Source organism: Prosopis cineraria, unplaced genomic scaffold (assembly GCF_029017545.1).
Source record: "Prosopis cineraria cultivar Desert tree isolate PC_DT_omini unplaced genomic scaffold, ASM2901754v1 PC5, whole genome shotgun sequence".
Taxonomy (NCBI): domain Eukaryota; kingdom Viridiplantae; phylum Streptophyta; class Magnoliopsida; order Fabales; family Fabaceae; genus Prosopis; species Prosopis cineraria.
The window spans coordinates 5,196,465-5,224,217 of NW_026555336.1; the positions used below are offsets into that span (position 1 = coordinate 5,196,465).

A 27,753-nucleotide genomic window follows, 5' to 3' on the forward strand; every position below is an offset into this window, starting at 1 on the left:
TAAATTTTCTCAAATGTTACAACATACTTTTGTACACTTTATAACTCTGATTTAGATTTGTTTTGGTTTAAATCTTTTATCTTTCCAAATATAAACCATTTTGGATTAAATGATTTTCTATTTGCCATGATAAAGACTTGTATGGTCCATTTTTTATTTACCAGGTAACGTGTGATTCATTTGGTTAATTGATTGATATAATTAGTTGATATTACACATGCCAAGCATCAAATCTAAATATAAAATTAAGGTAGAGAAGCAAAAAAAAGAGAGAGAGTAATAGATGATCTAACAAAAAAATGTTGAGAGAGTGTTGTCAATTTCATATAATATCAAATCAAAATAAAAAATATTAAGGGTCTGTTTAGATGATCAAAATTTTCTTTCCCCTTGTTTGGATAGAAAAATAGAGGGGAAGGGTTCCTTTCCTCTTGTTTGCTAAAAATATGATGAATAAATTTTCTCTTTCTTTCCCTTTCAACTCTCCCCTCCAAATGGGGAGAATTAGAGGGATTTCTCCTTCCCTTTCCCCTCTTGCTTCTCCTTCCCTTCATTAAAATCCCTTTCCTCCAATCAAACATACTGTGAGGGAAGGGGATGACAAGAAGGAGAAGAGAAAGGTAAGGATATAGTAAAAAAAGTTTGGAATATATGGAAATAAAGATAAAGGAGAATGTTTGAAGAGGATAAAATAGACATTCCATAGGTGATTATTGTTTACAATGAACATTTATAAGCCCTCCCACAGTAATAGATATTACAAAAAAAAGTGTAATAAGTATCAATATTGCATTCTTTTTTACCATATATCAACAAGTGAAACCAAATAAGTCATCTATGGTAATGGAATAAAGATTGTCATTGCTGGGCTATAATGAGATTGAACTAAACAAACCCTAGAATTACAATTTCCTTTGCTTGGAACCAAAAGGCCATGTAGCCTAATGATATGTAAGTTTCTTTGTAAGTGGGAGGTCGTGTGTTCAATCTTGCTTATAATCTTACACCATTAGTGTGTGTTCCTCTAATTCAAAAAAAAAATTAATAATCAAAAACCTAAACTATAAAGCTAAATGTCTAAAGTGACAAGTTACAAAGCGTGTATATCTCTAGTTCTAGTTAATGTCAAAAGTTAACTAATTCTTAATGGCCATAATCAACTTCCAAAAAGTAAAGTCCGTAATATGAGCCTACTTATGGGTTATGGGCTAGCTTGTGACAACCACAGGTCTAATGGTATAGGTTGGAGTAACCTGCATCTTAGCAAGCTCCATGTTTACCAATTCAAGCCCACTAGAAGTGGGTTGGTGGGCTAACATGCCAGTAAATATATATATATATATATATATTATATTTTTTCCAACTTTGAAAATGACAAGTCCAGCTCTTTTTATTATTTTTTGCTATAAACAAAATCATATTTTTCCCTAAAAATTAATTATTCAAATAATAATAAAACTCTTTCTAAATTATTAAAAAATATATTACAAATTTAAAATATAGTAATACAATCCAAATAAATATCTACTCTATCACAAAAAAAAACATAATAAAAAGTTTAAGTTATAGTCTAAGCATAATTTTTCAAAGATTTCTCGTAATCAATGTAATGTATAAAGGGTTATTAGAAGCTATAATAACATTAATTTGAGTAGACTTCTCCAAACCTTCATTTGCCATAAATGAAAAATAAAACATAATTAAACCAAAAAATATAATTAATTCAACCAAAGTAAACAAATTCAATTTAAGAATTTAATCAACCAATCAGACAAAATTCAATCAATGCAACTAGAGAAAACATATAAATAGTACAAGTATCATAAGCTAGAGTTTAATAAATTACAACTTGCTAGCTAGATTCAAGATTTCAAGTTTGAGATTTGATAATAATACTTAATGGAGCTTAAGTAGAAGAGCTAAGCTAAGACGAGATAGAGAAATGAGAGGGATGAGGATGAGGAGAGTTAGGAGGAGGAACATGATGGACTGATTAATGGGAAACTATAGGTTTTTGAAGATATGAGAGAGAAGGAGGAGGATAAGAACTCGTAAGTCACGATGGTCATGGTCAATGGTCATGAAGGAAGACTAGGGAGGAGAGCTAGAATGGAGATCGAAAAGACAAGATTGAAGCTTAAAGGTGTGAAGCTTTACAAGTTACAATTGTAATGTGAGCACAGAGTGACTGAACACTAAAGAGTGGAAAGTGAAGGTTTGAAGGAGGCAAGCAACGGTTTCAATTGAGAAGTCAAGAGTAGTCATGGGTGTCTATCGAGTGTGTGCTAAGTGCTTCATAGCTCATTTTTTATTAGGATTTTTTTAAAATAATAATAAATTAAGTAGGTTAACCCCCCATCCATAAATTAGTCTACCATAAACCTAGGTTAGGCGGTACGGGTCAAAATAGACCTACATTTAAAAATATCCCATTTTCGCCTACCCAAGTTGCTATTGTTTGGTAGGTTGGTTACTAGCTCTAGTAAAAAGTATTTGACTTTACAATTTTGCTCTTTATTGAAATTAATAACCATACTAAAGTATTTATAGAAATTAAAAGTTTTCCAACAAGTTAATAGAATTAAGAATGAGCAATATTTGAAAAAAATTAACTACTATATTTTTACTCTATATTTAAGATTAAATAAAGTTTTTCGAACATGATTTGCTCCTAATTCTAAGCTTCTATAACATGATAAGTAGAAAATCTGTTTGCACTTCTCCATGATTTTTCATGAATTAGTAGATAGATAGATAGATTATTATTAGGACAATTCTTACGTGGACCTTTATTATTATTATTATTTTTCTAAATTAGATATGAATGTGGTAATAATCTTAGACTATTCCACTTTTTTGTTTTAGGGAGAGGGGAAGGATTTTAATGGAGGGGAGGGATTTTAATATTTAATATTATCTTATTTGATTCAGAAGGGGAAGAAAGGAAAAGTAATTATATTATGGACAATTATACCCTTATATTAAAAAATACTATTAAAAGTATAATGTGAGCTAAATTGTAATTACAATATATAACTATAATCTCCTTCAAAAAATATAATTGTAATCATAATATTATAGTTAATATATATAATTAGCGAGATACTTGTAAGTTATGACAATAAATATATAATAAAATGAGACTAAAAAAATCCATTCATCATAATAGGAAATGTGGTGCTCAATCATAGAGTATACAATAAAATATCAACACAATTAAATCGTTTTAGGATACAAGTGAAATACATCAACAAGGTCCTAACTCAAAGAAATACATCACCATCTATTCCTTCATTGATTTTGATAATCTATCCACATTTGGGTAGCAATTGTATCTCTTATAACTCCACCCCTAGCAGCCTCATAACTCTCCCTCCTTGAAGCATGGTCATTACTAGCTTATGTATTTTGAGTAGCAAGTTTGTCATCCACTTGATGTAGAAGAGTTTCATGAGGATCTATACTCATCAAATAATTATGAAGGATGCAACATACACCAATAATTAGTGTTTGAGGTTTGACACGATAAGTAAGCTTAGATGAGCTAGATAAAATTGGGATCTTTTTTTCAATAGCCCAAAGTTCTTTCAATAGCATTATGCAATGAAGCATGTCAAAGATTAAACAATTCCTTATGATTTTGAGGTGGATTGCTTGAATATTCTTTCAAATGATAACAAACTCCTCTGTAAGGTGTAATAAGGCCGCTTGTTAACATGAAGCTTGCATCCATAAGGTAATATTTACCTATAATAAAATAAAATAGTCATTATGTTAATTTCAAAATATCATTTGTTACATATTTACTTTGAATGAACTACCAGTTAGTGAAAGAATAACCTTCAGGAATTATAAGCCTATTTTCTCGTCTTAATGCATTCTTCAAAATTCTTGAGTCAGATGCAATGCCTTCCCATCCAGCAAGCACATAAGTGAACTTCAAATCAAATGTGCATGTTACTAACACATTTTGTGTTGGAAAGTCTTTCCTACCTTAATATCTAGGAGCATCTTTAGGAGATACCTTGGTACATATATGTGCCCCATCTATGGTACCAATACAATCTTTAAAATATGAATAGAATTTCAACTTTACTATGTATTTCAGGAGGGATCATAGAACCATCATGTTGGACAATTAATTTATCTTCTAATTTAAGTATAGCTTTCAACACTCTTTGGAGATGACAACTAATTGTTTCACCTAAATGTTAACAGAAGAAATTTACTACATGATTTTTTGTTTCATGGGTTAATATGAAAAGGGTTTTTGGCAACTTGTTCTTCTAAACTCACCCATCATGTCGATTGTAAGCCACAATCTTTTTTTAACATATTACAAAGTTTTAAGAAAGCTTGAAAACCCATTCTAACAAGATCTCACCCATTATCACCACTAGTTATTCAACTCATTATTTCTTCATGTACTCTTTCTTTTTTTGAGCTCATACTATAGCTCACTTTTCTCCCATTATTAGACATTAGGAGTGTAATACCTTAAAAATTTTTCTCAAATAATTAACTCAACCATGGTAGAGAAGTGTCTACCATGGTAAACAGAAGTTAATTAATCCTTTTTCTTTAAAACAATTCTATAACTTGAAACACTATCATAGTATAAAAGATTAAGATAGATAAATAAGTGCTATTATGATAAATAGAATTTAAACTCTTTAACTTATCATTTTCAAAATTTGGGATCCCAAGCATTTTAAAATAAAATAAGTATGAAAGGTTCCAAAAGATCCTTTTTAAAATTAAGAACTTGATAAACACAATATATTAGGAAAAATAGAAATAGTTATACATTTTAAAATCTTATAACCACCTCTCAACCTTGCCAAATAATACAAAACAATTTTTTATAATGTTAATACACATCTACAATCATAGTTAGATTATAGCCACCTAACACATTTTATATTAATAAATTCAATATAAAAGTATTTAATAATTGACTTAGGTTTGCATAATATAACATTTTAAGTAAATTTTCAACCTCCCACATGCTATTAGGCTATAATCACATTTTTCCAACCTTATACTCCCAATATGTGCAAACCATAAATCAACAACCCAAATAGACAATTTAATTAATTTTCAAAAAAAGCCAGTTATATGGCCCCATAATCATGCCATTTCAAAACATCCAAAATAGATCAGACATCAAAGTTACAATCATTCAAAATGTACCAAAAGCATAAATAGTTTGAAGAGCACGATTGCATCATTCCATTCATGTAATGATCGATAAACAAAAAGCCTTAATATTGACAATATAATATATTAAAAATCGTAAATAAAAAATACTCAAAAGAAACAGTGAATCCACACCACTAAGCCTCATGGGCTCTTTCATGTGCACTCATGGCCTCTTTCCTAAAAATTATTAACCACATGATGAGACTTAAAAGTTTCAATAACCAATGCCAATTTATAATAATGTATGCAAATAGTTAAATGTATGCTTGCTAAGTAGGAAATCAACAATTTTATAATTCCAACAAAAATACAAGAGATATTGTAATACATGATAAACAACCATCCTTATCTCCCTCCATTAACTTCAAGCTGTAGCTCTCATTCAATGTTAGATTATTCGGCCAAAAGTAAATTAGCCCGAGCCCTTACAAATCACCTATTAGGGGTCTATTAGGGGCGCACCACATGACACAAAATACAACAATAACAACAAGTCTCCCAATACCTCCTACAAAAATCAAACAATCACATATCAATATTATATAATTATACAATATTACATCTTATTTGGTAAAAATACTTCAAAATACATATTCACAATTTTACCATAAACATAACAAAATAATTTCTCAACAATAATTCATAATTTTCTTAATAATTATACAATTAACATGAAGCAACACTAATAATAAATTAAAGTATGGTTATCTCGTGGCCTTTTCAATAAATTATTTCTTACAATTTTTCTTCCACCACAAATTCACTAACAATACAATCTACACATAATACATTATTTATAAATATTAGTATCAATTATTGAAACCAAACAAACAACTCTAATTATAGAATTATAGAAAACATAATTTCTAATCCCTTTATTAATACAAATCTAGAGTTAGTACTTTTAAGTAAAATTTTTAACTCTTCTTTTACTAGTCTATAAACACTAATAAACTAAAATCAACCTTTAAAACATTTTCTATTATCCAAAATTTTTATTTTTAATTTCATAAATTCGCACCTAAAAATATTCAAAAATTATAAACTTAATCTTAAGCCTAAAGTCATCATTATATAACTATAATAGTCTATTTCTCATCCCAAATAATCATCTAAACATTAACAAATTAACTTATATTTTTAGATTTAACAAAAATTTATCCATAGGAGTCTAGGATTTAACTTATAAGTCTCAAATTCAAATCACATTAACAAATTTGTACTCTAAAATATTTATTATACTATTAACAATTTCAACAATCACTTTATTTATCATAAATTCGTCCCTCTTTCAAACTTTAAATTTTTCACCATCACAAAATCAAAAATTAAAGAGGATAGATGATTAAGAATTTTTTTTAAAATACTTACATAATTTTAAAAATCTTAAAATAACACTCAAAATATTTTATTAGAAAGCCTTATCATAAAAATTTCTCCTAGAATTCTCTACCCTGTTGCGAGCTCGTGGTGCTATGTGAAGAAGATGAAGGAGACGAAAATGGGAAATGGGAGAATGAAACAAGGGTGTGTATTTGGAAAAAGAAAAAGAAAAAAAGAAAAAAGGTGTGGGTCCGTGCTATAAAACCCCCTCCGTTCATCATTAGGGGTGTTCACGGGACGGGACGGGACCGGGACACCCCCGTCCCGTGTCCCGTCCCGAAAAAAATATCGGGACTAAATTTTGGTCCCGTGTCTCGTCCCGTCCCGAAAGTCGTCCCGTCCCGTTAAGAGTCGGGACGGGACCGGGATAAGATCGGGACGTCCCGCCGTCCCGATAAATGGAATAATGTGAAAAAAAGATTTGAATAATAACATTTTTTAAAATTTTAAATCATATAATTTATTAAGTTTAAAATCAAAATAACGCAAGTACATAAATAAAAATAATTTAAAATCAATTATTGAATTATATTAATCACAACTACATATTATAATAAAAAATACAAGTGATCTTTATGCTATAAGATTAGCAACAACAGGCAAATCAAACACGACATTAAATAATTGTTCTTTTACTTTAGTGAAGATATACTAAGCCAATTACTCTTCTAAAAATAAGTAAGAAATATGTTATAAAGAAAATTTATTAAATAGATAGATATAAGAATAAATTATATTAATATAATTAATATATTATAAAGAAAGATATCGTCATGTTTACTCCATGCCATTAAAATTATCAATATAAAAAAACTTTAGTTTTAAATAAGAATTACAAGTATTAAAATTATAATTGATATAATTAATATAATTATAGATTATGTTAATATAATTAATATATTTAAAATAAAAAATAATATATATAATATTCGGGACGGGACGGGACGTCCCGATGGTAATCCCGTGTCCTGTCCCGTCCCGCACTCCTTTCCTGTCCCGTCCCGTAAAGTCCCGTCCCGATTATTTTCGGGCAGGGACAAGACCTGTCCCGATATGATCGGGACGATACCGGGCCAATCGGGACGGGTCCGGAATGAACACCCCTATTCATCATGATCATCATTTTAATTCTACATACACCTACACACACAGGAATATAAATCCGTTCCTCACCCCCTTTTTAATTTTTTTTACTTTCCTAATAATAATAATAATAATAATAATAACAATAATAACAACAATAATAGTAATAGTAATTTCTAAAAATCTTAACTTAAAATTATATCTTAAATTAGATCCAATAATCATTTCCTAACTAATTTACTTATTGTAAATATTCTCCAAAATTTTTATTAATCTAAATGAGCTATTAAAATTTAAATTGAAACATTACAAGAAGTGCATAATAACTAGCAACAAGACAAATGAAATAAGCTACAAGCCTTCAGCACATATCCAGCCATTCAATCAAAAAATCATTAGATTCCATCTAAAAAAAAAATACTTGTTATTGAAGCAAATTTCAATATCAAATGGGATAACAAAAATAAATATAGATTTTACTTCTAAACATCATCTTATGATGAGGATAGGCGACAAATATATATTAGAGAGTAAAGAACATAGAATGAGCAAATGATAGTCTACTAGAGAGTTGCCTTTTCCTAACAATGCCCAGCTACTATCAATCCATAGGAATCATGAGTAAAAAAACTGACATCATCTTCAAAATTTTTAATAAATTGGGTGATTGATATAATTGAAAATGTTTATGTTCAGTTGCCTATAATATCATAACTTCAGTTGCCTAATAGAGAACAAAATTGAAAGTGTTTATTTTCCTTTCCATGCTAAATGATTAATTATTCATGATGAAAAAAAAAAGAGCTTTGGAAGAAAGCATTTGCTTACATATAATCAAACGTTGATTTCTAGACTCATGAATCATGATTGCAATTTTGAATTGCCAACCTAGCATATTTATATATTCCAAAATGCCAAAATTATTTAGAACACATTGACAATGGTGGACATTGATAACATTGATTTAAACCAAAAAAGCACCGTTATCGCAGCACCGTTTTGCAGGACCTTAAATCAAACCTTGTGCTTTTTCAATTGATACTCACCAAAACGGTGCTTTCCTAATGATGTAGTACATGAATCACCAAAACCAATGCAGACAATGAGGGACAAAGTCAGGAATAGGAAGAACCAAAGCCACCAATTTCATACGTTTTAATAATTCGAGCATAAAATTTTTTTTTAGGTTTTAATCAGATGGAAACGAGAAAAATCAAAATACTTACAAAGAGAAAAAAAACCCACCTGTAGACAACGATGGCAATGGTGACATGAACAACAAACTTAGCTACAGGTCGGTTGAAATTGTGGTGCGATAGGAATCACTGTGGAGTCGAGGTGTTCAAGTGATGGGCTTATTTAGACAGGGACAAATTGGAATTATCATAACATAACATGAATATATTAGTCATACTATATCAAAATAATACTCCTCCCCTCCTCAAACTTACATTTTAGAGGGGAGGTCCTTTTTCTCCATTTTTACTGTCTAAATAAGGAGAGGGGACTAAAGTCCTTTCCCTCCCTTCAAATCAAACAAGGGATTAGTCCATATTCATACCAGAATTTCTCTTGGACAACTTTAGATTTTCTACAAGCAAAAATCGAAAATAAATAAATAAATAAATAATATCGCTCCCTTGAGGGTCTGGAAAACGCACGTGCCGTGCAATTCCAAATAGTGCGAGTGTGCGAGTGCCGATTCCGCTGACCGGAGCCCCCCGCGACTCTGCCAAAAACTGCACCCAGCAAATTTCCTTCAAAATTTTTCGGATCATTTCATCGCTAATACTCATTTTCTTCCGCTGTATTTTCCGCGGTAGCTACATACACATAGACGACGACGACTTCTTCCGATGCAGCACTTGATTGCTGCTAACACAGAATTGTTGCTGGTCATTGTCTAAGCCACGCCTTCTGATCCGCAGATCGGCGCTGTTATCTGTGGAGTCACGCTGATCATTTCTGTTTGATCTTCCGAGGCTCCTTGCCGGCGAATTTGGAATTGGATACGCTGGATCGGAGATGCCGGTTGCAGCTTCCGCTATATACTTCTTGAACCTCCGAGGAGATGTTCTTATCAATCGGCTTTATCGCGACGATGTCGGGTAACTGAATCTTCTACTTTCTCTGCTTTTCCTACTTCTTTGTACGTTGTCTCTAATTCTTGATCTTAAGTTGGGGAACGAATTATCTCTCATTGCATGTTATAGGGCCTCATTACTTGTCATTATTTTTGTTTTCTTCATAAATAGGATATTGTCAGAAATGGGGCGGCTTATTCATATATTAGTGATAGAGCTTTGTGTATCTGGATCATCAACAGAAGACAAGTAGCTTATTTCGATAAAAACTTAGATGTAGAGTAAGGTTTCCCTTTTCAAACAGTTTTTTTCCCGATACTTTCCACTTGCTTGGGAACGCAGCCAGGGCTTCTGATTACGTGTATTACTTTTAAGGTGCCCTTTAATGAAGCCCTGGAATTTGTTCATTGAGGTGAATTGGTTTTAGCTTGCACAAGATCTTGGTATACTATAATATGCTCCTTCATATGGTTGGAGATTTTTAGTTGAGTGGCGTTTATTAGTCATTTAGCTTCCCAGAGGTTTGGAAATCTATTTATCAGAAGTTTAATGTGACGTCTATGAAGAAGTTAGCATTTGCATGTTGTTTAAGACATATACTGAGCTGGAACGTCTGCTGCGCAATTTTTTATTGCAGCCCTGCTGCATTGCTAGGAACCAGTATAGACTTATATGTACAATGAGCATCACATTTGTTTTCAAGTATTGTAAAGTTCATTCTCATTGTAAGGTACCAGCACCTCATGGTGTGGCAAGTGCACAGCACCGAATTACACACTAGAAATTCTGGGTCCATGCAATACATAGAATTTTTTCGTTCTTATCTCTTATCCCCAAGTATCTTATAAATTTCCATCTACTTGGAAAATTAAATCTCCCTTTACCAGAGGCGCCTAAGCTCTCTTCTGGTCTTCCTTTACTTCTTTTGGGGGGTGAGAATTCAATCGTGTACAATATTGCCTCTACTGATACCTAGTTTTGCAGGGGAAATATGGTGGATGCTTTCCGGACTCATATAATGCAGACAAAAGAACTTGGTACATGTCCTGTGAGGCAGATAGGTGGCTGCTCTTTCTTTTACATGAGGATCAGCAATGTCTACATTGTGATTGTTGTCAGCAGCAATGCTAATGTAGCTTGTGCTTTTAAGTTTGTTGTTGAGGTAGTTAACATCTACTTGTTTTTGACACCTCCCTGATGACTGTTTTTGCCCATTAAATTGTTGTTGTCATTGTTGCAAGATAAATCTAGATGATGTATAAATCAGTTTACACAAATTATTCGCACATCATTTTCTGGCAACTCTCTTTCTGGATATGCTGTGTTATATGATCTATATTATGGTCATTTGAAGTTTTTGGTTGTTTGAAGTTTCATGGTGGCAGTTTGTATTGAGAAATTATGTTCACATATGGACAGTCTTATTGCTCTCTGTGCTTTGCTTTAATAGGGAAAACAATTATTTGAATGAAAGAATGATGCTGAGCACATGCTAGTTTGACATGCGTTAGACATGAAGATGCCTTCTTTTATGTTGTGTACTACAAGGCTTAAGGACAACTGATTCTTAGGATATGGTATGGACGAGATGTAAACCAATTAATGGTGCTCTTGTTTGAGTACCCCAAAATCTAATTATTTTTCATTGCCAACCAACAAAGCTGTGCAATGGACTAATCATGTCAGTGCTGTTTAATGGTGATGCTATGAGAGGTCATAAAAGGAATAAAGCATTTAGCACATGGAAAATGAATGCTATATTTGAATCTCATAGACTTAGCAATGTGGTTTTATGTTCTTTGAACAAGATTTGTCATGTTGACATGTATATTATTTAATCACTCACAGTGTCTTTTCCTCCAATGGTTGTTAATGAAATCAGTTTGGGCTGGTTCAATCAACAGTGATAGTTCAATCCTGATCAATGCTTCCCTTTTATATGTTTCACTGTCATGCTACAGTTCTTTATTATCAGCTTATAACCTTAAGTCTGACAAACTGTCAAGGCCAAGAATGTAACTGTTTTAAAAAATTTATTATTTTCTTGTACCAAGAAAAGTGTGATATTCTGCTCTCAACATTGTGATAATGATATCTGTAATCTCTTAATTTCTTGCTGCTCTTTTTTAAACTGCTTCTGTTCTCTTTGTTCCTTATTTACCATCTGCAATGATACAAAAGTTTCATCTTTATGGTGCATGACATTTACTTCTTTCTTTACAGGCTGTTGCGCTATTTAAATCATATTTTGGTGGAGCTTTTGATGAAGATGCAATTCGCAATAATTTTGTTCTCATATACGAGCTTCTGGATGGTATGTGGTTCATATGGTAATTGAATGTAGAGAAAATGTACTTTTGGTCTTTGGAAGATGTGTGCTTCAACAACTTGGTCCATAAATCTTAGAAATATCATTCATCATTGAGCATTTATTGATGGGAAGTAGTGATTAGTGTGTCAAAAGACCTTAAGGAACTGAATTGTATATTTTTAAGATGCAAGAAGCAAATAACTGAGATCTTTCTTTCACAGACAGAATAGTATGTTTTTAAGATTCAGAAACGAAATAATTGAGGAATATACCTATCAAGGGCCAGAAACTATATTTCCTTTAGAATTAAAGTCCTTCCACGTTCATGATTTGATTTAAATAGACCATAACCCTGTTAGGCTGTTACACAAAGGTTAAAGAACAGAAAAAATATGAAAAAAATGCAATTCAAGGATAAGCTGTAATTAGACAGTATCAATTGATTTAGCTTTTATATAATGTAATGATAATGATGATTGTGTACTTTATGTAATTGTTGAAGTTGTTTTTCTTTGAATTCTAAGGGTTATCTCACATGATTGTAAAACTGACCTTTGTTTAAAAACTTTACCACTTAGGTTCATATATCTGCCAAAGTTTCAATGAGTGGGGAATATTATATATAAACTGATGAGGGAGGTGCAAGGGAATGATTGTGCACCTTACAAGATGTCCATATCATTTATACTTATAATTGGGGGAACACAAAATAGAGCTTACAAATACCTCATTACCTGCTTAACATGTTTATATGCTTGCTTGAACAACAACAAGCTTTATCCCACTAAGTGGGGTCGGCTATATGAATTATACGACAGTAATGTGCTCTATCACTTATCAATTTTTTAGAAATATTGTTGATTATGAGGTCTCGATTAACAACTTTCAAAAAGTATTCTCTTTGTCTTTCTTCTACCCTTCTTGACAAGGGTTAAAGTTATTTGTCTCACTCTCCTCACAGGTCCCTCCTGTAGTCTTCATTATATATGTCTAAATTATTTCAAATGATTTTCTACTATTTTTCTTTCAATGGGTGTGACACCCAACTTTTTCCATTTGCGTTTATTTCGGATTTTTTTTTTAACATGTATATCCGCACATCCATTTCAACATTCTTATCTTTGTTATTCCAACTTTATGCTCTTATTGTCCTATTAAAGCCCAACATTCATTTACATATAATATTACTGGTTTTATTGCACTTCGATAAAACTTCTCTTTAAGTTTATTAGGTACCTTACGATCGTAAATAACTCATTTAACCTTTCTCCAATTAAATCACCTAGCTTGTATCTTATGGGCAATATCTTCATCAATTTTCTCATTTTGTTGAATAATAGCTCCCAATTAGTGGAACTTTTCCACTTGAGGTATAATTTGATTATCGAATTTCACTTCCAAATTGCTACTCATTGACCTTTTATCAAAATTATAATGTAAATATTCCGTCTCACTCCTACTCAGGTAAAAACCTTTTTGACTCCAATGTCCTCTTCTATAACTCTAGTTTATTGTTAATCTATTCCTTTGTCTCCGCAATAAAAACTATATCATTCGTAAAAAGTATGTATTTGGGGATTTCCTCTGGAATATGCTTAGTCAAAACATTTAAGAGTAGGTCAAACAAATAAAGACTCAACGATAATCCTTGATGTAGTTGAATCTTTATAGGAAAGTCTTTTGTTTCACAGTCAGATGTTCTTATATTAGTTGTTGCCCCCTTAGACATATATTGTATAGCTTGAATATAGGCAACTTGGACACCCTTTTTTTCAAAGCTTTCCATGGTACTTCTTTCGATATACGATCATAAGCTTTTTCCAAATCAATAAAAATCATTTGTAAATCTTTATATCTGCATCAATACTTTTCCATTAATTCTCTTAGTGGATAAAATGCTTCTATAGTTGCCTTACCTGGCATGAAGCCAAACTGATTCTCAAAGATACCGGTTTTCAATCTCAACCTATGCTCAATTACTCTTTCCCACAGTTTCATTGGATGATTCATAAGTTTAATCCCTCTGTAGTTAGCACAATTCTAATTATCTCTTTTATTTTTATAAATAGGAACTAAGGTGTTTCTCCTCCAATTGTCAAGCATTTTCTTGGACTGTAAGATCTTATTAAATAACTTAGTTAATTATTGTACCCTTTCGTCTCCTAAATATTTCCATACTTCAATAGGAATACAATCATTGTACCATTTGCCATTTTTTAAGAGCTTCTTTTACCTCCCAATTGCGTATCCTTCGATAGAACAACAAATTTTGTTCTCCTTCAAGAGTTACTAAATCCTATAAGTTATTAGACTAACCCCCACCATCATTAAAAAGTTTAGAAAAGTAAGTCTCCCATCTATCTTTAATATCACCATTTGTGACCAAAACATTTCCCTCTTTATCCTTTATACATCTTATTTGTTCCAAATCTTTTGATTTTCTTTCTTTACTCTTAGCAATGTTATAAATTTTTCATTCTCCATCCTTTGTCTCAAGACCTGATAAAACTCTTCAAATGCTTGATTTGTGTATAATATAAAAATTCAATTTTCATTTGAAGGAGCATATTTGAATGACATACTGGCCTTTTTTCATAATGCCGCATGCCAAGCTACAAATTCATTGTACTGGTGATAACAGCCATACCAAGATGATTTTCTTTATCTTAAATATTTGATGATATTTTCTTGATCAAAATATGCAATAAGTTATGGTTGTGTTCGTGAGTTGTGAACTGCTATGGTATTGGGTGCTAGCTAATGCTTTGCATGTAATTTTATTGACCGATAAATGAGGTGTTTATAGTGCATCTTTGTTATATTTATGCAGATGAGTAACTTGGAAAATATGTTTTTGCCAAGTCAAATCATGTATAACAATGAAAGACCTAGTCTAATTTTGCTAAAAGGAAAACTATTAGTTGTATAAATGGGCAAATCACGAATAATTGACATGACGTGTATTTGCAGAAATCATGGATTTTGGTTACCCACAAAATCTTTCACCAGAGATCTTAAAGCTTTACATTACTCAGGAAGGAGTGCGGTCCCCTTTTTCATCCAAGGTCAGTCCACATATACTATTGTAACTACCATGAAGTAAGAACATGAACTGGGACGTGGTAGGACACACAATAGGCATTAAAAAATGACTTTGTTAAAATGGAAATCCAGAGAGTACATTGTAGATGGTTGCATGAATATATGAAATTGCACTATTACTTAATTCTTGGACACTGTTTTGTTTTGCACATTTTTATTTTCACCACTTTTCTATGCCACTTCTTCACTTTAGGCTGTAGAACCACTTAGAAAAAGCTAACAAACTTTTAACTGCTGTCTTCATAGCTGATTTGCTATCAAAATTTCCTTTCTCTTCAGTATATAATTCTTACATGTTTTCTCGATTGAGTATCCTGTTAAATTCTTTACTTCATCATATGCTGTGTTCAATGGGGGGGAAGCAGCCCACAGATAGACCTGTTCCAAATGCAACTTTACAAGTAACTGGAGCTGTCGGATGGCGGAGAGAGGGTCTTGTGTACAAAAAGAATGAGGTGAATTCTATATTACCTAACATCCTATATTATTGAGGATTGAATATTGGCACAGTAACTCTAACGTTGGCCTGTTGCAGGTTTTCCTGGATATTGTGGAAAGCGTAAATCTTCTTATGTCTTCAAAAGGTTGGTTATAGATTCTAATTGTCTCCATGTTGATGTCTACTGTGTTGCATACTAACTGTTTTGTGATTTCAGGTAGTGTTTTGCGGTGTGATGTGACAGGGAAGATTCTCATGAAGTGCTTCCTTTCTGGAATGCCTGATTTGAAGTTGGGTTTGAATGATAAAATTGGTCTTGAAAAAGAGTCACAACTTAAATCCCGTCCCACCAAAAGGTTCCTTTCTTATGCACTGTTTTCCCTGATTACTTTTCTTCTATTGATAGCTTTGTTTTTTGATGTTATTGTTCTAAGTTTTCTCTATGTTCTCCTACTACAAATATAATTGAAAATATGATGCTCTGAAATGTTGATGTTTTCCTTTTCTCATCAACTAAATATTTTGCAGTGGTAAAACTATTGAGCTGGATGATGTCACTTTCCATCAATGTGTAAATTTGACGAGGTTCAACTCAGAGAAGACTGTTAGCTTTGTTCCACCTGATGGTGAATTTGAACTAATGAAGTAAGATATTTACTTATAATGGCATATCATCTTTATTATTTTAGGTTAACCTACTTCAAACATTTAACTTCATGCTTCAGTAGAAGATTAACTATCATATAATCAATCTGAGTCTTCTGCGCTTTCAAATAGCCAAATGGTGTGGTTTGTAGTAGATCAGCATTATTAAACTTTGATCCATAAGCATTTTATTACCTCTGTGGCACCCCCCAAGCCCAGTGTAAAAGAAAACTGAAAGCTGCTGAGCTTTGGTAACAACTGCATAAAACTGGTTAGTTTTTCTTAGAATAAACGTGGTTCCCTAACTTTTGTTGGAACAGAGTCAAGGGATACATTTGAAATGAAATCTGGCTTGTAAGCACTTATTTCTTCAGAAAGGTTTTCCCCCCAAACCATTTTAAGATTTCAACTAATTTGTTGATACCTAGTTGTTTCACTCAGATTATCTTTTCTTTGTGCCAGTCATAGTTTCCTGGGATCTCTAATTTCATTTATTCAAACTTCTGGCCTATGCTTACTTTGTTGTTAGAATGTTTTCTCCCTCCTTTTAACTTTTTTGGATCAGATTGATACTTGACAGCTTTCAAATCTTATTCTGTAGTGTATTTTTTGGTAGTTCTAATGAGGTGATTTTCTCATTGTTTATTAATTATAATCTCAACATTGCTAGAAAATAGCAATATCTGCTCATTTGAAGATATTTTCATAGTTCCAATAAGATGTATAGCATTGTTACCTAATATTAGAACTTCAGTAGTGATATATACTAACATGACTGCTTTGGGTAGGTATCGTATCACTGAGGGTGTTAATCTCCCCTTCAAAGTATTACCTACCATCAAGGAGCTTGGACGAACACGGATGGAAGTAAATGTTAAGGTTTGAAATTTTATTTGAAGGTCCAATGTTTTGAAGATTGGAGATTGTGCCTCTTACTGAATCTATATACTTTAAAAATATTTTTCAGGTAAAGAGTGTCTTTGGTGCAAAAATGTTTGCACTTGGGGTGGTTGTGAAAATTCCTGTGCCAAAACAAACAGCAAAAACAAGTTTCACAGTAACATCTGGCCGGGCAAAATATAATGCTGCTATTGATTGTTTGGTTTGGAAGTGAGTGTCATTTATTATGAACATTAAGTGAATAGTTTTCTTTATCCTACTTCGTTATTGCATGTTGAAACTTCCAATAATCCTAATTTGAATGTTTTTATGGTGTCAATCAATTATATTCCAATAACTCTTTCTAAATTCTAGGATTAGAAAATTTCCTGGGCAAACCGAGCCAACCTTGAGTGCAGAAATTGAACTTATTTCCACAATGGCGGAAAAGAAATCTTGGACAAGACCACCAATTCAGATGGAATTTCAGGTGTTTCCTCTGTTCCTTCTACTAATTCCGCGAAGATGGGCAAGCAATTGCTTATATTCTTTACAGTACTTGGGACTGCATATTCTATCTTGCATTATACAACAACTCACTCAGCAATCACGTCTAAGAATTGGAAAAGAAAGTTAATTATTGGGAATCTTCCATCTGCTGGATTAAAATCTCTGCGCATATATGATATTGGATCTCTTCTTCGGGTAGAAGTTGGAAGTTGGGAGTATGACATCTTAATAGTTCTGTTGGCATTTTTCAACAATTCTGATCACTTGTCTCCAAACCTTCCCTTTCCTTTTTCACATAGCAGTTTCCCCTTGTTTTGTACGTGCAGGTTCCCATGTTCACAGCATCTGGTCTACGTGTTCGGTTTCTCAAGGTATCCATCCTGACCCTCTTTTTTTAAAACTTCATAATTTTCGTACACGCATTTTCTTCTTTTAAGTTGTGGACTGATTCATTCTCTGTCTGCAGGTGTGGGAGAAGAGTGGGTACAACACCGTTGAGTGGGTTCGTTATATTACAAAAGCAGGATCATACGAGATTAGATGCTGAAGAAACGTAGATGGATGGTTTCAGGCGTTGTGGATGGGTGATGGGTAGAGATTGAAGCAATCCCAAATTCGGCGTTCAATTATTAATCCATTTGCTGCAGTGTTTTCTTGTTAGCGAGAGTATGAGGGGTTACTCGTCAATCATCATATCGATACAAATGCTTGTGTGTGTGAAATTTTAATTTGATATTCCTGTGGCCAGCGTTTTATTGGAATATTAAATTGGTTCTTCCCACCCCTTCCCGTGTCTTTCTTGTGCGCTTAATATTTTGTTGTGATCTACACTTTATCTTGTTGTAATGCTAATGATTATTGAGTAATGCTATGTGTATTATATATTTCACGGATAGTAATATTTCATGCGGGGCGCAGATGTAGGTTTATATTGAATTTCCTAATTTGATTAAATTTGTAGTTATATAATGAGTAGATGAAAAGTTGATATGGAAATTGGAGATTACTGCAATTCATAACCCACGAAACCGATCATTGTTACCGATCTCTGCACTACATTTTAGAACTACCAATGCATCATTTTCTCATTCGATAATGGCGTTCGTCGCGTGAGAAGGGAAACAGATTTATCGGCACAAACTCTGAAGTGTGAGCAGGTGCATTTTTGTCCCGGCAATTCATAACCCATTTCTGTAAACGAAGAAGTCTTGAAATGACCGAAATGCCCTGTGCAAATAAAGCACACTCCAGACCAGCAAACTTTCTTAGTTTGACTACTGAATTTGCTTTGTTCGAGTATTGAATAACTAACGCGTGGCTATTAATTTCTATTTTAGTGAATGGCTATCAATTTTTTTTCCCACAGAACCAATGTGATAGTTTGTAAAAAGGTTTTTCTGAATTCGACAAGAAGGTTCGATAAAGTATGAGCACTAAATTTGCCTTGTTTGAGTACTCAATTTTCAACATGCGACTAGTAATGTTGTTGTTTACAAAATTAATTCACCTTCAAACATGTTTGTGAAAAAGGTTTGGGAATTTGAAGTTGATATGAAAATTTAATGTAGACTATCAAATTTTCTTTGTCGTGCTAAATTTCAATGAGAATGTTGGAGTAGCAGGTGAAAATATTAAGATAGATGTGTGGACATATATGTTTAAAATTTGAAATGAATGCACATGAAAAAAAGTAAGCATTACATCTATTGAAAGAAAAATGATAGAAAATCATTTAAGGTGATTTGAATGTGTATAAAGAAAATCACTGAAAACACTTTTGAGAAAAGTGAAATAAATAACTTTGCATTCTATCAAAAGGGTAGAGGAAAGCTAAAGAAAATATTTTTAAAAGTTATTAATCAAGACTTTTTAATTAATAATATTTCTGCAAGCTTAATAAATGATAGAATATAATGGTGTTGTATAATTCATATAGCCAACTCTACCTAATAAAATAAGGCTTGTTGTTATAGTTGTGCTAAATTTTGATGTATGGTTATTAAATGGGTTCAGTCTTTTATTTATCTAGGGATATTTTAATCATTTCAAAATTTCTTTATTTTGACAAGAAAGACCTTCAAAACAATATTTTAATGAAAAAAACTTATATCCTCATATAAATACTTGTTTTTAATTAAATAAATTCTTTTATATTATTTATTTTATAATAAATTCTTATTGTTAATATTATTAATACATTAAAATTTATTTATTTTGATTTGATTAAATAAAAATATATTAAATATATAAGATGAAGTATTTAAATTTTAGGAAAAATATACCAATTTGGTCCTTACACCTTGCTCATATTTTGTTAGAGTTCTTGACATTTTTTTTAATATTTTAGATTCCTATACTTTTATTTTTTTGGTATTTTATATTCATTCAGAATTCTTACAATTTATTCATTTTACTCATTTAGGGATCTGAAATATTAGAAAATAAAAGTGTAGAAATTTAAAATACTGAAAAAAAAAATAAGGATCTATAGTAAAAAGATATATTTTTCCCCAAATTTTATCATATTTTAATTTTTTTTCAAAAAAAAAAAAAACTCCATTGACCATTGTGTTTGCCATGTCAGAGATGAACGACGAAAATTGGAATTGAAGCGGTAAATCTTTGGTGCGAAATACTAAAATAGGGTTTCCTCAACAAGATGAACGTTGTTCCTTTCGTTCTAGAAGCTGGAAAAGCATAACCATGAACAGAGATTGTGAGATGAGAGGAGCGCACGAACCACCATCCTCTTGTCTCCTGTTTCTGCCACCCTTTCTCTTCCGTAACTTTTTTCCTTCGGGGATGGGGTTTTCCATAAAGATAGCTAGGTTCCTGGGGATTGTAAAGGACGACCTCGACAAATCCAAGCACGAAGCCAATGATCAAACTCAAATCTCAAGCTAACACGCGCTAAATGGGTGTTTAAGAATTAAGATGTTGTTGCTCACTAAATTTACCGGAGCAAAAGGGTTGCTTGCATAGATGGCCTAAGCATATTAACATCTCGACGTGCTTGCTTATTAATATAAACCTGGATACATTATGATGGGAGGAAGAAGAGAAACTAGAGTTCGTCGGCGATTTAATGTATACAGAGTAGGTTTTATTTTAAAACGAGTACAACCTAAAACGACGCTTGGAAAGGAAATTCCAAAGGTCAAAAGAAACAGACAAACTTACAAAGCAAGACTGAAATATTATCTGTAGCATCCAAATAGAAAGGTTTTATTTGTATATATGGTTTTTCATATTATCTATAGCCTTTTGTATCTAATAGCATCCAAATGTATCACCATGTTTTGGAATTCTCCTTTTTCCTCTAGTAATTTTGAATTTTGATGCATGCATAGTTATTCCTGGCGGCTCATATTTCTGGTTCTTATGTTTCTCAACTCCAGGGGTCTGGGGTGGGGGTTCTGTGTGAGCTGGCATGCAAAGCGTCTCAGAATGGATGAAGATGGAGATGCAGCAGATGAATTCTTTGATGAGGTTCGTTCTAAACCATTAACACTATCAGTGGATCACCATGAAACATTGGCCAAGTTTAAAGTGAAGTATAATACCTGGCTGGTCAAGGTAACAAGGCAGGCCCTCTTTTGACGGTCAACTTGAGTTGAGCAGCGTGTGGAACGCCATGGAAGATTACAGTGTTTATAACTAATAAAAATCCTACAAAATTGGTCCGATATTTGGCTCGTTGAGTTTGTCTGTTTAGTGGGAACCTGCAGTAAAAAACACATCCTTAAATGAGCTTTAAAGTTAAGGATAAGGAGGCCTGAGTTTCTTATTCCACACATTAAATTGCAAAATTTCATATTGAGCTTTGTGGTGTTAGGCTGTTAGCCAAAGAGATAAAACCTGGCGACCAATTCGCAGAAGGATCATTTTGAAGCTGCCACCACCGTTGCATAGTAGAACCTTTGAAGGGAAGTTCCTGGTCAGTCCTTGTATTTTCCTATAATTAATCCGTTGTATGTGAGACAGTAAAATAGCAAGAATAGCGATATGAGATGAGGGCACACAGAGCCCAATGAATAGTTTACTATATATAGTGTTTAGGGAAGAAACCCCAGTACACGTGAACAAGACACGTGTATACATATAGCAAATAATAAAGAATGGATGTTACAAATAGGCAAAAGAAAACCTACGTGACGTACGCTATTTGTGCTTGTGTGTATTGGGCTTGAGCAGAGCATTATTGGCCGGGCTTTATTAATTTTACTTTAACATGCCCCCTCAAATGAGAGGAGGAGATTTTTGAGACGTTGAGTTTTTCCTTAGACTAAGAGACTTCGAGTGAGACAATGCCTTAGTAAAGATGTGGCAACATTTTCAAATGAAGGTACGTAATACACAACCAATTGACCATCGATTACTCTGTCACCAACAAAGTACACGTTGAGCTCAATGTGCCTCGTTCGAGCATGGTAGATAGGATTCAACGCTAGAGCCATTGCACTGATGTTGCACCAGCGATTGGGGTGTGTGTGAGTTTCACACCAATTTCTGCAATAAGAGACTATAACCAGGCAATCTCAATAGCAAGATCCTCAAGAGGCCTACACTCTAGCTCAGTGCTCGATCTAGCAACAACACTATGCTTTTTACTTGACAAAGCTATCAAGGAATCTCCAAAGAACAAATAGTGGCCGCTAAGAATTTTTGATCATCAACACATATAGTTCAATCAGCATTAGAAAAGCCTTGGAGATTAAGGTAATTACTTGGTCTTATATGAAGATTCATATCTGATGAACCTTTTATATATATCTTAATAACCTCTTGATTGCTTGCCAAATGCACATCCGTAGGCTTTTGAACAAATTGACTGAGTTTGTTGACCGTGAATATGATATGCAGTCTAGTAAATCTTGTAGAGCACCTATTACCTTTTTGTAGGTTGTAGGATTAGAGGGAGGAACACCATCTGAATGGACAAATTCTTGTTGAAAACCATAGGTATAGGTACTGAAGAGCATCTTTCCATTCCACATTTTTTTAGGAGGTCAAGAATGTATTTTTCTTGTTTTAGGTAAAGCCCTGTAGAATCTTTGTAGGCTCCAACTCCAAGAAAATGATGTAAATTGCCCGGGTCCTTGAGTAGAAATAAAGCATTGAGCTCTTTGATGAACACAATCAACATGTGAGGATTATTCCCTGTGATAATTATTTCACCTACATAGACCGAGCAAAACATGACATTGCTTTGCATTTTGAGGAAAAACAATGAACTACCACACTTAGAATGAACAAACTTCTAATTCAATAAGGTATTTTTCCAACAATCAAACCAAGCTCCAGGAGCTTGTTTCAAGCCATAGATAGCTTTGCTCAACAAACATATGTGGTTAGGAGACCTCTTATCAACAAAACCTTCAAACTGCTTCATTTAGGCTTTTTCTTGGAGAAAACCATTTGGGAAAGCATTGTTAATATCTAGTTGTCGAATTGGCCAATGAAAACTGATAGCAACTATAAGAACAAACCTCAGAGTAGAGGGTTTTAGGACAAGGCTGAATGTCTTGTCATAATCTATCCCGAGATATTGTTGAAAACCCTCCGCTACTAAACAAGCTTTAGGTTTTAAAAATCTCCCATTAGGACCAAATTTACTTTTGAAGGTCCATTTGCAGTCAACTGGTCTTTCTTTCCTTGTAAATGGAACTGATACCAGGTCTGATTCTTTATGAGAGTATAGAACTTCTCAAGCATAGCTTTCCTCCACATGCTTGACTTTAGAGCATCTGGAACACTGGTAGGTTCAGCAGTAATCTTACTGTCAGCAGTGACCAATCCAACATAAGGAGTCCTGTGCTTGAAAATACCTGATTTACTCCTAGGAACCATGTGATGCTTTTTTTTTTTTTTGGTTCAGTATTGTTGTGTTCTAAATCTGTTTTATCACTTGACTGAATAGGTTGATTTTTTAAGTTTGTAGAAACTGAGGCAGACTAAGATGATGCAGAAACTGAGACAGACTGAGATGGTGAATTGTTGATTCTTTTTTGTTCTTCAACAATTTCTTCTAGTCAAAAACTAGAACAAAAACACATAAGGACTGAATGCTTTGTTACTAGAAGTAACAACATCTAAATCAGGGTGATTGTTATGCACAGCACGAGAAGTAGATTCTAGAATGCTTCTGGGACACTGAGATGGCGGTGAGCCAAATGAAGCTTTAAAAAAATTCTTGTGGATGAATCTCTACCTCAGGTACTCCTCTTTTATTTAGAAAACCGTCTACAAAAGGAAACAAATTTTTATTGAATTCAACATGACAAGAGAAAGAGACTCTCCATGTAGGACTTAGACACTGATAACTTTTATGATGATTACTGTCTCCTAGAAAAACTCATCTCATGTCTAAATTGTAATTTGTGCTTATTATAAGCTCTTAGGCAAGAATAGCAAGCTGCACCAAAAACTTTCAACTAAAGACAAAATGGAATTAGAGGCTCCATTGTACAATTGAGACCTAACCATTAAGCGAGAAGCGATGGGAACGACGGAACCTGTGAATGCCTAAGATTTTATTAAAAACAAATCTTAATGATTCATTAGGTGGGATGGCGGAAGGAACCAAAAACCAATCCATTTATTCTGAGGAATCTTGTTCTGAGGAGTCATGGGCCCTTTTCAATTGGGGAGAGATGGCTGAGTGGACTAAAGCGTCGGATTGCTAATCTGTTGTACGAATTTTTTGTACCGAGGGTTCGAATCCCTCTCTTTCCGTTTCCATCAATGATTTGGTATTTTATTTACCTTTTGAATTTATAGAACAGAGTCTTTTTTATCATAATTTGGTAGTTTAGTGAACAACCTTCGATAGGGAGAGATACCGCCCAAAACATTGGTAGGAAGCTTGTTAATCAATTCTATAGCTGTGTGGATGCTTCCCACCAATATAACAAAGGCATATGAGCTTGAGCTAATAAAGTCAAACCCATTTCGATAATATGTCTATGCTTCCTTTTAGCCTTACCAATTTGAGGAGAGATGTGAAGACAAGGGTGTCTAAACAGAATTCCAGCATCTTGCATAACTTTACTGAAAATCCCGCATTCTCTTCCCTAATCACCTGAAGAACTTTGATTTTTTGATCAAATTGGTTCTCAACATATTGTTTGAATTTGATAAACATTTGTAATCCTTCATCCTTAGATTTCAAAGGATAAATCCAGCTGTATCTGCTAAAATCATCTAAGAATAGAATGTAATACCAATAACCATTTAGAGATTGAGTAGGTGAGGGTCCCCAAAAATTTGTGTGTATCAAATCAAGAGGGTGAAAAGCATGGAAAACTGAAACTTTAAAGGGAAGGGAATCAGACTTGCCAAACTTACAAGATTCACAAAACAAAGGTTCACTTTTCTCATTAATTTTGACATTACAAGCACTAATATTCGGTCATTGTGATGACCAATCCTACAATGCCAAAGTCTCATAATAGGACTAGAAGTTGGGCTAGTAACACAGCCAATAGTATTATTATTGTTGCTAACAACTTGTATGGTCGAATTTGACTGCATCATATTTGACTTTCCTTACATTGACCTTGTAAAGTCCTCCATTACTTCCCACCCCTTAAAGTAAAGTTGTCCTTGTTCCCTGTTTCCTCACAAGAGCATTTTTAGATTTAAGAAGCACAAAAACATCATTATCATTAGAAAGTTTAGGTATACTAAGCAAATTCCTCTTAGACGTAGGTGCATAAAGAACATTACTCAGCTTAACACACTGCCCTGGCACATTCTGTATTTTAGAACAACTAATTTGATCTACTTTCATGTTTTGACCATTAGCAACAAATAACTGAGTCTTACCATCATTCTTCACAGGATTATCAAGGCGAGAAGCATAATTTGTAACATGAGTTGTAGCTCCACTGTCAAGATACCAGGAACAGTCACTGACAACTTCAAGTGAGGCATAGAACACTGAGTTTTGGTTGACACCAGAATCAGAAAATGAAGATTTATTGCTGTTGTTGTTTGTAGGAGGCTTGAAAGAGAAGTCAAAATACTTAAAACAATTTTTAACATGATGACATGTCTTCTCATACAAAGCACAATAAGGTTTTTCACCTCCACGACCTAAACATCCTCTCCCACATGAAGAACAACCACCACGTCCACCACTCCAGCCACCTCGAGGAGAGCTTAAAGCAGCTAGATGAGCAAACTGAGTGGAGATAACGTTCTATGCAATCAAAGTAAGTTGGTCAAGGCGAGATTCAAAGGCAAGCAGGGTGGATTGAAACTCAATCCAACTAACATCTTCCTCCTTGGAGAGCTAAACAACAATAGGATTGTATTCCCCATTCAGACTCACAAGAACTTGAAGAAGAAAATCAAAATAAGGAACCTTACTTCTAGCAAGAGAGAGACTCTCCAACAGATTCTTCATTTTAGTAAGATACTCCTATATAGTAGAGGAACCCCTGTGAGTACTTTATAGTTCAGAGTGCAGCATGAACACATGAGCTTTGTTTTGAGCACCAGCAATCTCTCTTGCAGAACGCCACAAACAAGTAGATGTGGAGACATAGCCAACCAAAGAGAAGCTAATTGGTAGCAACCCAATCTTCAAAATTGGGGTTAGGTGTTGAAACATTGTTAGTGATAATAAAAGAAGGGCAAGTTGATAAAATCCTCCAGTTTATGACCTTTGATAATAGGCAAAACATGAGTTGCCTAAAGGGTATAGTTGGTGCGGTCCGATTGAACAAAGTAACTTTGGGAAGGGCCAGCTGAACCTGTAGAGAGCTTTGGCAGGTTGGAAGGCAGACGAGTGAGCTTTGAGCGCAATAAAGCAGGGATACCATGACAACAAAATAGCACGAATGGGGATTTGAGATGAGGGCACATAGAGCCCAATGAATAGTTCATTATATATAGCATTTAGGGAAGAAATGTTAGTACATGTGAATGAGACACGCATATACATACCACAACAAATAATAAAAAATGAATGTCACAAATAGACAAAGGAAAATGTATATGTGAGTGACTGTATGCTATTTGGGCTTGTTGTGCATTGGGCTTTAGCAGAACATTACTTGTCGAAAACCTATTGGGTTAACGCATCTCATGTTGTTGCATGTGCCTATGACTTCCATTTGATTTGATGAATGAGGTCAAAATATCAGTACTTGGAAAAACGAAGCTTCTGCTTTTCTTTTCAAGCACATGAATGTACAACTGTGACATGTATTCTTGTCAACCAACACCCCGCCCCAAAAAAACCGGGGAAAAAAAAAAGCATAACTAACTTAAATGTAATGAAGCCAGAAGATAATACAAGCCATCCTCAGAATACATAATAAGGGACTGCGTTAACAAAGGAGCATCCTAGAAGGAACTTGAGTGAAACATGAGATCTACTAAATATGCTTGTTCATGGGATAGTTTCGAGCTAATGGGCAAGAGTTTTCAGGCGCTGGAGCTGCCCCATAGGCTGGCTGTTTAGTGCCGTGTTGGTGAGCTCCGACGAAGGATGGGTCGTGATGGCTAAACTGAGATGGTTGCTTGGCACTTAGTTTTTCAGCTGCATGCCTGGCTTTTGCTTCATGAAGTTCCATCTTTGCCTGAGATTCCTTAGCCTTGGCTCGCTCATGTGCTATTATTTTCTCTTCCTCTGTTCTTGCCACTGACTTCTCTGCCTGAACCATTATTCAACTCATTATTTGATACCTCCCAACAATTACAATCACAAGAAGATAATTCAATTCTACGAATGATCAATCTCGCTGCTGTGACATTTTACTTACTTTGGAAAAAAAGAAAGAAATAGTCGCTGTTGGTTGTCTTTATTAGCCTGATAAATGATAATAAGCGACAAGTTCATGTTTTTGGAAGATTGAAGGGCAAAGAAATGTATGGGCAAGCTCAGAATCGGACCTTTTCGTCAATTTTGGCTTTGTAGATGTCGATGTGTTCCTTGGCAGCACTGGCCATATTGCTTAGCTTCTCCTTTGTTGATTGCATCTCTCTGTACGTCTTCCTCCTTTACTCAAACAATGAACCGATCAGTTTTCTTGTTGAAGCGTTTAATTGAAGCTTTTGCAATGAAGAGCATTGTTTCTCCATTTATATGCAGGTCCTGGAAAATT

General features: G+C 33.7%; 2 protein-coding genes across 6 annotated transcripts; one reads left to right on the forward strand and one right to left on the reverse strand.

The window, feature by feature from the left end:
* The first annotated feature begins 9,345 nt into the window (after positions 1–9,345).
* Positions 9,346–18,504, forward strand: LOC129311696 (AP-2 complex subunit mu). The gene is made up of 13 exons (XM_054954111.1): positions 9,346–9,776; positions 10,737–10,914; positions 11,976–12,066; positions 15,034–15,128; positions 15,531–15,620; positions 15,701–15,749; positions 15,822–15,960; positions 16,133–16,249; positions 17,038–17,128; positions 17,217–17,359; positions 17,504–17,618; positions 17,965–18,009; positions 18,105–18,504. Exons 1-13 carry the CDS (start codon positions 9,694–9,696, stop codon positions 18,183–18,185), a joined length of 1,317 nt encoding a protein of 438 aa, XP_054810086.1. The 5' UTR covers positions 9,346–9,693; the 3' UTR covers positions 18,186–18,504.
* Positions 18,505–20,170: 1,666 nt separating this feature from the next.
* LOC129311604 (late embryogenesis abundant protein 6-like) lies at positions 20,171–27,718 on the reverse strand. Of its 5 annotated transcripts, XM_054953962.1 has the most exons (5): positions 25,466–27,007; positions 22,531–22,816; positions 21,497–21,593; positions 21,202–21,360; positions 20,171–20,491 (listed from the first exon to the last, which is right to left on the reverse strand). In XM_054953962.1, exons 2-5 carry the CDS (start codon positions 22,782–22,784, stop codon positions 20,219–20,221), a joined length of 783 nt encoding a protein of 260 aa, XP_054809937.1. In that variant the 5' UTR covers positions 22,785–22,816; positions 25,466–27,007; the 3' UTR covers positions 20,171–20,218. The 5 variants fall into 5 exon arrangements, 3 of the variants coding, with proteins under 3 accessions (XP_054809937.1, XP_054809938.1, XP_054809939.1); XM_054953963.1 differs by lacking the exon at positions 22,531–22,816 and having other exon boundaries at positions 20,180–20,491; XR_008593329.1 differs by lacking the exons at positions 20,171–20,491; positions 21,202–21,360; positions 21,497–21,593 and adding an exon at positions 27,542–27,718 and having other exon boundaries at positions 21,610–22,816; positions 25,466–27,303.
* Between the last annotated feature and the right edge of the window lie 35 nt (positions 27,719–27,753).